This window comes from Cucurbita pepo, chromosome 6 (assembly GCF_057944985.1).
Source record: "Cucurbita pepo subsp. pepo isolate OVF chromosome 6, ASM5794498v1, whole genome shotgun sequence".
NCBI classification, from domain to species: domain Eukaryota; kingdom Viridiplantae; phylum Streptophyta; class Magnoliopsida; order Cucurbitales; family Cucurbitaceae; genus Cucurbita; species Cucurbita pepo.
This window is the reverse complement of record NC_141803.1, coordinates 5947305-5959534: the sequence shown is the minus strand read 5'-3', so window position 1 is coordinate 5959534 and position 12230 is coordinate 5947305. Positions and strand designations below refer to the sequence as shown.

Here is a 12230-nt window from a genome sequence, read left to right as displayed (position 1 = left end):
TACATATTTCTAATTTTCATCCCATTTTTGTTTTTATTTCTTTAATTCTCTAAATAGAAAAGAAAATAGTTTTTGTGAAATTTGTGGACTAAAATGTAAAATCCAACAAAAATTAAGGACTAAACTATAATATTAAAAAACTTAATAGGAAATGAGTATACCATAATCCTTAAATTTACTAAAAATGTGTTGAAGCATTTTTCAATATTCTAATTTGACATTAAAAAATATATATAATATTCCAAATTTTCAACTTATTAAAAATATTTCTAAACTTAATATCATGGTTGACTACATTCCATTATTGTTAATAAATGAGATGAATAATCATTTAATTATATTTTTCTTGGAAGAAAAATGAAAGTAAAGACTATTTTATATAATTAAAAAAATAATATTTTAGAAAACATTCCAAAATATATTTATAATTATTATTGTCTAATAATTATAATTACATAATTTTCAGAATATAATATAAATAATGGATAAGATAAATAAATTTGTAAACAGCCAACCAACAGGAAAATCTTTGGAAGATACATTTAATTAAAATATTAATTTAATCTGAAAATGACTAATAATTTGTAGACATTTGGCAGAGATAAACTATATATTATTGGATAAAATACAATTATTTATTCAACAATATAACATAAGAAAGAGATGGGTGGTGTATTTATAATTTAAAATATTTCATAATTCTTGCTTATTAAATTATTTTAAAAACTAAAAAACATATTATAATATTTTAAAATTAATTTTAAATGAAAAATTTATGATGACTAATATTTAATATTTTATGATGCCTTTTATAATTAAAAACGAGAATAAGAAAGTCGTTATGATTTATTTAATTTAAAATAGGAAAAGTATCTAAAAGAAAAAAAAAATTAAAATTTCTATCCATTTTTTAGAAATTATACGTCTTAAAGTTTAAATTGCTTGAAGAACGCTCCATATTATAAGCCATGAATTTGTTTTTTTTGCATTTCTCGTGTCTAGATTTGCATGCTAGAGTCATTCAAGTAATCATGATCCAAGTAGTCATGATCAAGTTATCGTGTTAAATTTGCATGTCAGAGTCATTTGAGTAGTCTTGATCAAGTGCTAGAGTCAAATTTGCATGTCAGGGTCATTCGAGTAGTCTTTATCAAGTGCTAGAGTCATTCGAGTAGTCTTTATCAAGTGCTAGAGTCATTCGAGTAGTCTTTATCAAGTGCTAGAGTCATTCAAGTAATCACTGAAGATTTGCATATGCTAGAGTCATTCAAGTAATCTAATCTTGATCTGGGCGGAATATTTGCATATGCTAGAGTCATTCTAGTAGTCTTGATTAAGTTATCTTGTGGGCTGAAAATTTGCATGCGAGAGGCATTCAAGTAATCTTGACCAAGTTATCTTGTCGGCTGAAAATTTGTATGCTTGAGGCATTCAAATAGTCTTAATCAAGTTATCTTAGTCTTGATTTAGTTATCGTGTGGGTTGAAAATTTGCATGCTATAGTCATTCAAGTAGTCTTGATCAGTTATCTTGTGGTCGAAGATTTGCATGCTAGAGTAATTCAAGTAGTCTTGATAAGTTAGCTTGTGGAGTGATTCGAATTGAGCTCAGAAAAAAATTTCCATTCCCAAACTTTCCAGATCTAGTCTTGTTCTTCAAAAAGGCGATGAAAAAGATTACAAGGACTAAAGAATCTATGCTTACCTATCGAACTTCGAATGCAACAAATGCATAAATTAATTTGAAATGCACTAGTGGTGATCGAATCATCAATGTTCGTAGATTAATCACTAGTTATGTTCGGATCGACAAAATTTATGATGAAAACTGGGTCGAATATAAAATTATTTGCAGGTCAAGGGAGGGAAAAACTGCAGATGATACAAAATAAAATATTAATAAATCCGAACTCCCTAATTTTCTATTCCAAAAAACCGAGAATAAAAGGCAAGGCAAAGGAAGAAAACAGACCGCCATTGAAGCCGATAGAGGAAGGTCCGAAAATGGAGAAATCCGCGATCAGGTCCGCAGCAGAGCAACTCTCGCAACTCTCGCAACTCCTCCTCATCAAACCAGAACCAGAAGATCAGCGAATCAACCACGACGGCGAGGATGCTGCAACAGCCGCCATTAACATCGTCATCCCTGTCCAACCTTTCATTTCGCTCTGCAATTCGCTCATTCACGTCCTCGGTTTGCTTTTCGCCTCTGTCTCTGTCGATCTCTCTCTGTTTCTCTCTGTGATGTTACCGTTCACGATTGCAGATAAAATCGGACCGACAATGGCGGTTCTGAGGCAGGAAATTCGTCAGAACATTGAGCGGCTTGAAATGGCGGAAGAATGGGGGGATTTGGTTGAGATTCTGAAGAAAGAGGGAAGGGAAGGGAGGGCGAGAACGGAAAGCAGTTGTAGCAGAGCGTTTGTTTGGCTGATTAGGTCAGTTTGAATCATTTCACTGTTTTCGCATGCAATTCGACATCCATTGGTTAGTTACGCGTAATAATTAAATAAGCTATACTGTTCATAGCCATAGCCATAGCCATAGGTTTCTCTATTTTTTAAATTATTTATATTTCTTCATAAAAAACCATATATATATATTATTTAACTTTTTGCTACATTAATAAAAATACCTCGAACTAAAAGTATACTTTTAAAATTTTTAATAATACTTTTAATTTAAAAAAAAAAAAAACACTTATTGAATTGTTAATACTTTGTTTCAAAAATACTTTTAAACTCTCGTAGAATTAAAAATTTTCAATATTATTTTTAATCTAAAAAAATAAAAATTACCTTTTAACATTTTTTTTTTAGAGTTGTTAGGATATGGATGTAACTATTAGTACTACGTTTCAAATTATATGCACCTTTACTGTCAGTATATAGATTGAACTGTTATTAGCACGAAGAAAATACTTAATTAATACTGTTAAATATTTTTTAAAAAAATGAGTAGGGAGAATATTTATAGAGTGTAAATAGACAGTTTCTATTCATATATTGACGGTAATAAAAAAAAAATTATATTATAAAAGATATTAACGCTCCTTTTAAAAGTTTTATGAAATTTTTTTAACCATGGTACTGATGATAAATGTATTTTTAAACCGTAAAGAAATATTAATGAATTTTTTTTTTTTAATTTCGTCTATTCTATTTAAATAGTTTTAAATTTCTCATTTGTTTAAAATAATATTTTTTTTTATCAAATTTAGTAAAATTGTAATAAGATTTATCGAAAACGATAATATTAAATTTGGACGTTGAAAGTATATGAACAAAAATAAACGAGTCTCATACGCATAAACCAAAATGATAATGGTGTACAGATCTCTAGATTTCACATTGGCCCTATTGGAGAAGGTAGCAAGTAACGAAGTAGGGATGAACATGGAACGAGCAGTTGAGGAATCCTACAACCAAACTTTGAAGCCATGGCATGGTTGGATTTCGTCCGCTGCTTACAAGGTAACCAGTCACTTTTATACCATTCTCTTTGTAATAGTCCAAGCTGACCGTTAGCCGATATTGTCCTCTTTGGGCTTTTCCTTTCGAGCTTCCCCTCAAAGTTTTTAAAATGTGTATGCGGTTTCAATACCTTTATAATGTGTTTCGTTCTCCTCCCCAACTGATGTGGAATCTCACACTCTTAACCTTGTGTATACAAAATTACTTAAACAAAGATCTAAACGGGTTCGGTCGATGCAGATAGCTCTAAAACTAGTGCCTGATACACCAACCTTCATCAACATAATCATGGAAGATCACCATAACTACCACACCCTCCTCCATGACATCCACATTTTGATGCCTTTGCTCTCGGCTTTTCTCGAACAAGCTCACTCCATTCTGGTACGATAACGATCTTACAACTTTTGATTTTTTTAAATCTTCGACTTTTAAAAGTGTTTAATATGTTAAATGTATGCAGAGATTGTATAACTTGAATCGGATTAAGTCGAAATAGCCACTGAAGACAAGAGGAGATCAAAGTCGAGTGTTGCCTTTGTAAATTATATTTCATTTATTTGTATTCCTATCTTTTACTTGTTCCATCTGTGGAGAACCCATATCAGAACGGTTCATTGTGTTCTTGCATTCGTTATTTTCCATGCTTTAATGATCTTGTTGAATGTCGTCTTGTGTTCATGGCAATCATTGCTGATGGACTAGCCGACCATTTAAAGTAGATTTAGTCCATTTTTGTTGTTTGTCACACCGTTGCAATGTAGCCTCTCCTCCTCCCCGTTCTCTTTCTACCGATCGTCGACCTTCAACGTTTCCTCCCTTTGTGTTCGTCCCAACATCGTCTTACATAGTTCTCACACACGCACATCATTGTACGCTATCGCACCTCCCTTCCCTTTCCTCTCCTTTGTAGGTTTTGATCCTCGATCGAAGAACACCAAAACGAATAACTGAAGCAGAAAGAAACACACTAACTTGTGGGGAGAAATTCTTTGTTCTAATGTACTTTGAGTACTATGCTTTTCAATTTTTGTTGTGAGTGTATAAAGTGTACATCTGATGACTATTTATTGGGAGAAAACACTGAACAACTTCCGTGAACTTGCTTCACAAGTTACTAATTCATACAAAAAGGTTAAGTAAGTATAAGTCAAGTTTATTGACTAACAACCTCCCCTTAACGATCCTAAATTTTACCTATTTAATCTAACGTCATTACTATACCTTGAAATGCGAAATTTACATTAAGTTGGCTCTTATAATAAATACAACTTACACTGACCTTTTATTACCTCGTGAAAAAAAAAACGAATACAAGGGAAAGAAAGGAAAAAGAACAATACTGAAATAATTGTCTTATACTACCCTATAGTTTATTATGCGATTAAAATTCAACCTACCCTATGGTTTATTATGCGATTAAAATTCAACCTACCCTATGGTTTATTATGCGATTAAAATTCAACCTATACTAATGATGCAAACCAAATTCAACCTATATTAGCTTATACTACGAAATGGAAAACAACTACCCTATGTATGTACCACGGTCCCGGGGTATACGATGCTGCCGTCGATCTCACATGGGTGCCTTGCCCTTATTTGAAAAAGTAAATTACCACGAGGCTTGAGTATTTCTAGAAGACTCAGCAAGTGACCCCCTATCGGGGTTATGCAACAGTCACATGCAATGAGATGATGGGATCTATCTTTCATTCCGTTTTCCCTACGGTGCTGTCCTAACGAGTAATTTTGGACGTGTACCATATACTCTACACACAGCCCATACATGCGAGTATGGGCTCACCAGCTAGTTCGCACACCGCTGGGCCACTTTCCTTGTCCGGTGGGCATACTCTGGGAGCTCCTTAGGCCGGACACCCGCTAGAACTAGTAACCGTCACGGTAGCGCTATGCAAAGCATAACGATCGTTGTCCTGCCATTAGATGTAAGCGTCCGTACCCTCGTGATGGGATAGGGGTATCCCCCCAAATGCATGAGCACACATAATGCATGAGGTCCCCATTACTTCTACATTAGTCATTAATGAATATAACCCCACTGTCATGTTTCATGCTAACATGTCATTTCTCATTTTCAGTTTACGTATCATACATATTTCTATTGGGGTTATATTTTCAGGCAGTTTACCGTATTTCATATCATACATTTCATGCTGTTTACATTCAAATATTTCACACAATCATGCCATAATCATTTAAGAACATTATAAACGTCATGAGCACTACATATCTCATCGGACTAAACAGCATACATTCACATTCACATGATTACGTACTTAAGCATAACAGTCTAGCATACAATTTAATGACACGTGCGAATCCATGGGCACGTGCCAACATACAACAAATAACGCGTAACCTACGACGGGTGAGCCACTTACTTGGTAGGCCTTAGCCGAAGTACTCCCTAAAATATAAACGTAAGCTCCTAGCTCCTTGTAAACGTCCTACGCTTCCGTTGGTGGTTGGTTCCTATTGGATCATTCGACACCTTCGTTAGTATTTCACAAACATAATTAATTTCCAAGTTAAATTTGTGAAATACGACCTTAGAATGATCTATTTTACCTTAAACAGTGTCAAAACTAAGTCCGGGAGGGTTGGAACAGTGACAAACGGGTCAGAAACAGGTTTTTCGAGCCGATTAAGCCGCTGAAGCCGAGGGGTGTCGCGCTGCAGACGTGCCACGTGGCACAACCAAAGGTCGACGCATGTGCAGCGGTCTCGAGTCGAGGCGCGGGTTGTCGGGTTACATGCGAGTTTTCGGTTGTGATCACGGGCCTGGGTTGACCACGGGTGATGGGCCGGCCCGAACTGAAGAGAAAAAACGTGTAGGTGGGCTGGGCTATGAGCGTCGGGTGTTGGACTAGGCTTGCGGGTCTCGGGTCGGTTGGGTTTTTGCTCTCAGGTCGTGGATGATGGGTTAGGCCGTAACTGGCTTTCTGGTTTGGGCTGAGGCGACTGGGCCGCGGGAGTCGTCGGGTGTTAGACTAGGCTTGTGGTGGTTGGACTCGGTTCGGGTCGCGAGAGTCCGACCCTCGGGTCGGACTTCGTCTTCTTTGCCTGGTTGTACCCGTTTTTCTGGCGACCTCTCTCTCTCTCCTCGGCACTGGCCTCGTCGTCAACCAAGTCGTCGTCGGCCTCCTCACCATAATCGGCTCCTTCGCCCACTGTAGTGATCCTTCCGACTTCAACACCTTCTCTGTCCATTAGAACTTCACCACCTGAAATGGCGTCGGCTACTTCTCCACCAACTTCACTTACTATTCCATCATCGGCCCTCCACTCCTAGTAATGGTGGTGCTGTGAACAGAATTGCTGTCTCTGGATCTATCATTGTAGCTCTTCACCCACTCTTGATGGTCTCTTTATTAGTGAGTTAAAATATGCTTGAGATATTCTTACTCATGTATGGTAATAAGGTAAATATCTTATAATAAAATATCAAATATGATATACATGGTAAACAATAATTTATTACTAAATATCCTTAACAATTTGCTTGATGGCAAACGAGTTCACAAGGCGCAGACGACACTCCATCTTCGCCCCTCTCTTTCTTTCTTCGTCTATAATACACCATAGAGTTTGCCTTCTCAGTTTCTACCCTCTTCTTCCTTTCTCTTGCCCTTTTATCATAATAGAGTCATCGTTCTAATTTTGAAGTCTCTAACTTGCATCTCTATAGCTCAGAATTAATGGTTATTTCTCAACACCTTGCTGATGGTTCTCTTTTCTCTAATCTTACTCTATCAATCTCCCGTTGGCGTCTTCTTTATTGACTTTTTCTTTTATCCGTCATTTCTTCCCGATTATTTCTCCATTTCCGTACTCTCTACTCTCTTTCTCTAGTTTTATTCCTATTCTATTTTAAACTACAATTTCTATATCTTCCAAGGTTCGATTTGCAGTAATTCGTAGGGGGATTATTCATTCTCTCTCCGCTTTTTTATTGTCTTCGAGACTTGCGAAAGGCCCTTCCAATGACCCTCTCTCTCTCTATTCTCCTTCTTCCTCTCGGTTTTCCCTCGTACTTTGTGGAGTAGACATATTCTCGTTAGAGCTAAGGTATTGCCGCTGCAATTTTCATGGCCAAGAAAACACTATGTCGCCCAACCAGACATCTACTCCGAACCAAGTTGCTGACATCTTTCCAAAAGTGTTTCTCGATCTCTCTTTGAATTTTTCAGATTCAAGCTTCATATTCGTTAAAATCCGATGCTCAGCTTGCTGGGTATTAAAGATATTTAGTACTGAATTTTATATATATATATATATATATATATATATATTCTTTTATTATAGGCAAATATCTTGATATTTGCATAGCTTAACATAGGTATCATATTTGCCTTATTATTATAGATAAATATCTTGTTTCCACTCCTTGATCTCACGTATTCCCATATTCTTTATAATTTATTCGATTCTCTAAATGATTATAAATAGAAAAAATTTCCAAACTATTTAAATTAGCTGGGGTGGTTTTAGCAAATATTCTCCATGTTCGTCTTATGTCAAAATACACTATCTTTTGGTTTCTATCGTCAAGTTTTTTTGACATGTGGCCTTATAGTCTTGATACAACCAAAAACTCTTAGATGCTCGAAGTGAGGTTTTTAACTCAACCATATTTCGTTTAGGGTACGAAATATGTTAATCCAACCAGACCCAACCCTTATAAGTTGGGTTGGGTTGGTCCGGGCTAAAAGAAGGTGGGAATTAAATGAAAGATAATATAAATACCAACGGGCCGATGGCTGTAGAAATTTCTATACCGTGAGGTGTCGTGGTGTGAGTCGTCACTCATCTTAAAATTTTGCTGAGATTTTCAAACTCGTCATTTCTTTCCCACGCCGAGGAGCAGGTGCGAAATTTGATCTTCTGTTTTGTTTGACTCCCCTGTTCTTACCTTCAAACTCTATATTTATTTGTTCTATATGGATTTCTGGACATTCTTATACGTAGATCTCGTAATTTCTTCATCCGTTCATCTCAAAATCCATTCATTTTAATGATTGCTGAAGGGATCCCTCCTTGATTGAATCAACCTTCAGTTTTCGCCATTTGGGTATGTTTAATTCAATCCCAAATCGATACCCATCTCCTGGATTGTTCATATCATGCGCAAAATTTCATATGGGTCTTCAAATCCCAAGTCCTTCAATGCATATCCAAGAGGAGGCGACTTCGATTTAGAATCAGGAGGAACCCTAAAAAGAATTCGAAAGCCCAAAAATCCCCCAATCTATCTCGTGAGAATGTTCAAATCTATTGGAAATCGTATCCATTACTATTACAAGCTGCATCCTGTTATAGTTTTGTTCATCTGTTTATCAATTGGGGTAACACTTCTCATGATCTTGTCTATGTATGAAAATCATTATCGGATGACGAATTATTACGGGAAATTGAATTTAAATTCTGAGAGATTCCCATTTCCAAAGCTTCGAAATCTTGTAATGGTTGCTGGTCACTCTGTTTATGCAAGTAGTAGCTGTGAGAAAGTTGAGAAGGAAGATTCATGGGTTTTGGAATCGTATCAGAAGCATCCAGGCCAAGCTGCTACGTTTGTTTCTCATATTAAAGAAGGGATTGAGCTAGCAGCGATGGATGATGCGGCTTTGTTGCTGTTTAGTGGTGGAGAGACTAGAAAAAATGCTGGCCCTCGAAGTGAGGCACAGAGTTATTGGGCTGTTGCTGAATCAAAATCATGGTTTGGTAATGCGTTTCTTAAATCATAGAATGGATTGTAATATGATTGTGATACATGATTATCTTATAAATTGTTGTAATGTTTAGGTAATAAAGAGAATGTGAGATCAAGAGCACTCACAGAGGAGCATGCCAGGGATAGCTTTGAGAATCTTTTGTTCAGCATTTGTCGGTTTCGGGAGCTAACCGGAGAGTATCCTCGAAACATTACTGTAAGTCGTTTTACTTGAAGAATGTAGAGATGTATACACAAGGCTTTGAGACATGAGGAGAAGTTGCTAGCAGTTGATCTAGGTAGAGAGGAGAGGATTATTCATCTTGTTGTGACACTTGTTTGTGTGATTACATATAGTTCATGAAAATGCTACATGATTATGAATAATTGATGGATTAAGTATTAGTGTTATTGCTTGAAGTAATAACGTGAGATCTCGTATTAGTTGGGGAGGAGAACGAATCATTCTTTATAAGGGTATGGAAACCTCTCCTTAGCATACGTGTTTTAAATATCTGCTAGCGGTGGACTTGGGATGTTGCAAATGGTATCAGAGCCAGACACTGGGCGATGTGTCAGCGAGGAGGCTAAGCCCCGAAGGGGGTGGACATGAGGCGGTGGGTCAGCAAGGATGCTGGGCCTCGAAGGGGTGTGGATTGGGGGTCCCACATTGATTGGAGAAGGGAACGTGTGCCAGCGAGGATGCTGGGCCCAAAAAGGGGTGGATTTTGAGATCTCACATCAGTGGGGAGGAGAACGAAGTATTCTTTATAAGGGTGTGGAAACCTCTTTCTAGCATATGTGTTTTAAAAATCTTGAGGGAAAAGCCCAAAGAGGACAACATTTGCTAGAGGTGAACTTGGGTTGTTACAAATGGTATGAGAGTTAGACACCGGGCAATGTGTCAGCAAGGAGGCTGAGCCCCGAAAGGGGGTGGACACAAGGTGGTGTGCCAGCATGGACACTAGGCCTCAAAAGGAGTGTGGATTGGGGGTCTCACATCGATTAGAAAAGGAAACGAGTGCCAGCGAGGACACTGAGCCTAGAAGGAGGGGTGGATTGTGAGACCCCACATCGGTTGGGGAGGAGATCGAAGTATTGTTTATAAGGGTGTGGAAATCTCTCCCTAGCAAACGCATTTTAATAAAACCTTGAGAGGAAACCCGAAGGGGAAAGCCCAAAGAAGACTAGAACTTGAGTCTGGCGCCTTAGACCATGGATGAGTACCAATTTCTCTGCGTAACTCTAAAAGACTCGTTTTAAAAACCTTGAGGGAAAACCCAAAGAGGACAATATCGGCTAGTGGTGGGCTTGGACTGTTACAGTGTTGTTACGGGGTTTGGTTTGGGTACTCTGAGAGTACCAGTAAGGGATATATGGGTTATATCAGTATGATCAAGATCTTCCTAAATGAAGAACAATGATAATTACATCAGCTTTTTGTTTAGCTCGTTTTCGATGTTAATTTGTTACGATAATCGTTCAGTAGCTTCGTTTTCAGGTGGTAAGCTACGATTTTAAAGAGAAGAGATTTGCAAATCTCCATAGATCTGCCATTAACTTTCCAAAATCAAGGTTCTTCTATGCTGGCACACCAGCTTCAATGACATCGAAAGACGCTGCTCTAAAGGGCGAAGCATTGGTACGAGCTCAGTTCCAAGACGACCCCTTCGGATGTCAAGGTTCCCTCTACCGCAAAAAGCTCGGAAGAGACCCTTTTCATCGGTCGATACCTTATCCGAACGGGTGCCCTGAGATTGCTGGCCTTTTCAGATATTGCAGACCAGGTCCTTATCCTGGATCCCTGCCGTGGACTAAGTGAGTCTTGTACTGCGGACTCATGAGGTTAGATCTAACATTCTTAATGGCAATACACACAGCATTCTATTCTAATGGATGTCTTCACACACAACATTTTGTAGCATATAGTGTTTACATATACTGCTATCATTGTAAGAACCTTCCACATCTTCCCTATTACTATGCATTCTTATTTGGTTATTTTATCATTTTCTATTTATAGCTTTATGTAGTCTAAGTAATTAACGTCATTATTGTTAGGATCGCACAATAACGCACACACTCAATCCAGATGAACATTGGCTAAAGGTCTTGTATGGATGACTTTAGGTATGCACAGAGAGAATACAAAGAATGAGAAAGGTAGATCTTCAAAGCACCGCTAGTAGATATTGTCCTCTTTGGGTTTTTCCTTTTGGACTTCCCCCTCAAAGTTTTTAAAACGTGTCTGCTAGGGAGAGGTTTCCACACTCTTACAAAGGGTGTTTCGTTCTTCTCCCAAACCAATGTGAGATCTCATAATCCACCTCCTTCAGGGCCCAGCGTCCTCGTTTGCACTCGTTCCTTTCTCCCATCGGTGTGGGATCCTCACCAAATCCACCCCCCTTCGGGGCATAGCGTCCTTACTGGCACATCACCTCATGTTCACCCACCTTCGGGGCTCAGCCTCCTCACTGGCACATTGGCCGGTGTCTGGCTCTAATACCATTTGTAACGGCCTAGGCACACCACTAGCAGATATTGTCCTTTTTAGGCTTTCTCTAAAGGTTTTTAAGACGCGTCTGCTAGGAAGAGGTTTCCACACCCTTATAAAAGGTGTTTCATCCTACCCTCCAACCGGTGTGGGATCTCACAATCTACCTCCTTCAAGGCCCAGCGTCTTCGCAGGTACTCGTTCCTTTCTTCAATCAATGTGGGACCCCCACCAAAACCATCTCCCTTCGGGGCCCAGTGTTCTTACTGGCACATCGCCTCATGTCCACCCCCCTTCGAGACTCAACCTCCTCGCTGGCACATCGGCTGGTGTCTGGCTCTAATATCATTTGTAACGGTCTAGAACCACCGCTAGCAGATATTGTCCTCTTTGGGCTTCCCCTTTCGGGTTTCTCCTCAAGGTTTTTAAAACGGGTCTGCTAGGAAAAGGTTTCCACACCTTTATAAATGGTGTTTCGTTCTCCCCCAACATGTTGGATCTCACACTATAACAATTGAATAAGACATAAA

The 12230-nt window shown here is 38.3% G+C and overlaps 2 protein-coding genes across 2 annotated transcripts; both read left to right on the top strand.

The window, feature by feature from the left end:
- The first annotated feature begins 2003 nt into the window (after window positions 1-2003).
- Window positions 2004-4412, top strand: LOC111797694 (glycolipid transfer protein 3-like). Its single transcript, XM_023680791.2, has 5 exons — window positions 2004-2193; window positions 2266-2437; window positions 3334-3472; window positions 3713-3856; window positions 3936-4412. The coding sequence occupies exons 1-5, from the start codon at window positions 2004-2006 to the stop codon at window positions 3969-3971; spliced, it is 681 nt and encodes a 226-aa protein (XP_023536559.2). The 3' UTR covers window positions 3972-4412.
- Window positions 4413-8275: 3863 nt separating this feature from the next.
- On the top strand, window positions 8276-11207 carry LOC111796550 (uncharacterized protein C57A10.07). The gene is made up of 3 exons (XM_023679222.2): window positions 8276-9217; window positions 9299-9423; window positions 10708-11207. Exons 1-3 carry the CDS (start codon window positions 8620-8622, stop codon window positions 11026-11028), a joined length of 1044 nt encoding a protein of 347 aa, XP_023534990.2. The 5' UTR covers window positions 8276-8619; the 3' UTR covers window positions 11029-11207.
- The last annotated feature ends 1023 nt before the right edge of the window (window positions 11208-12230 follow it).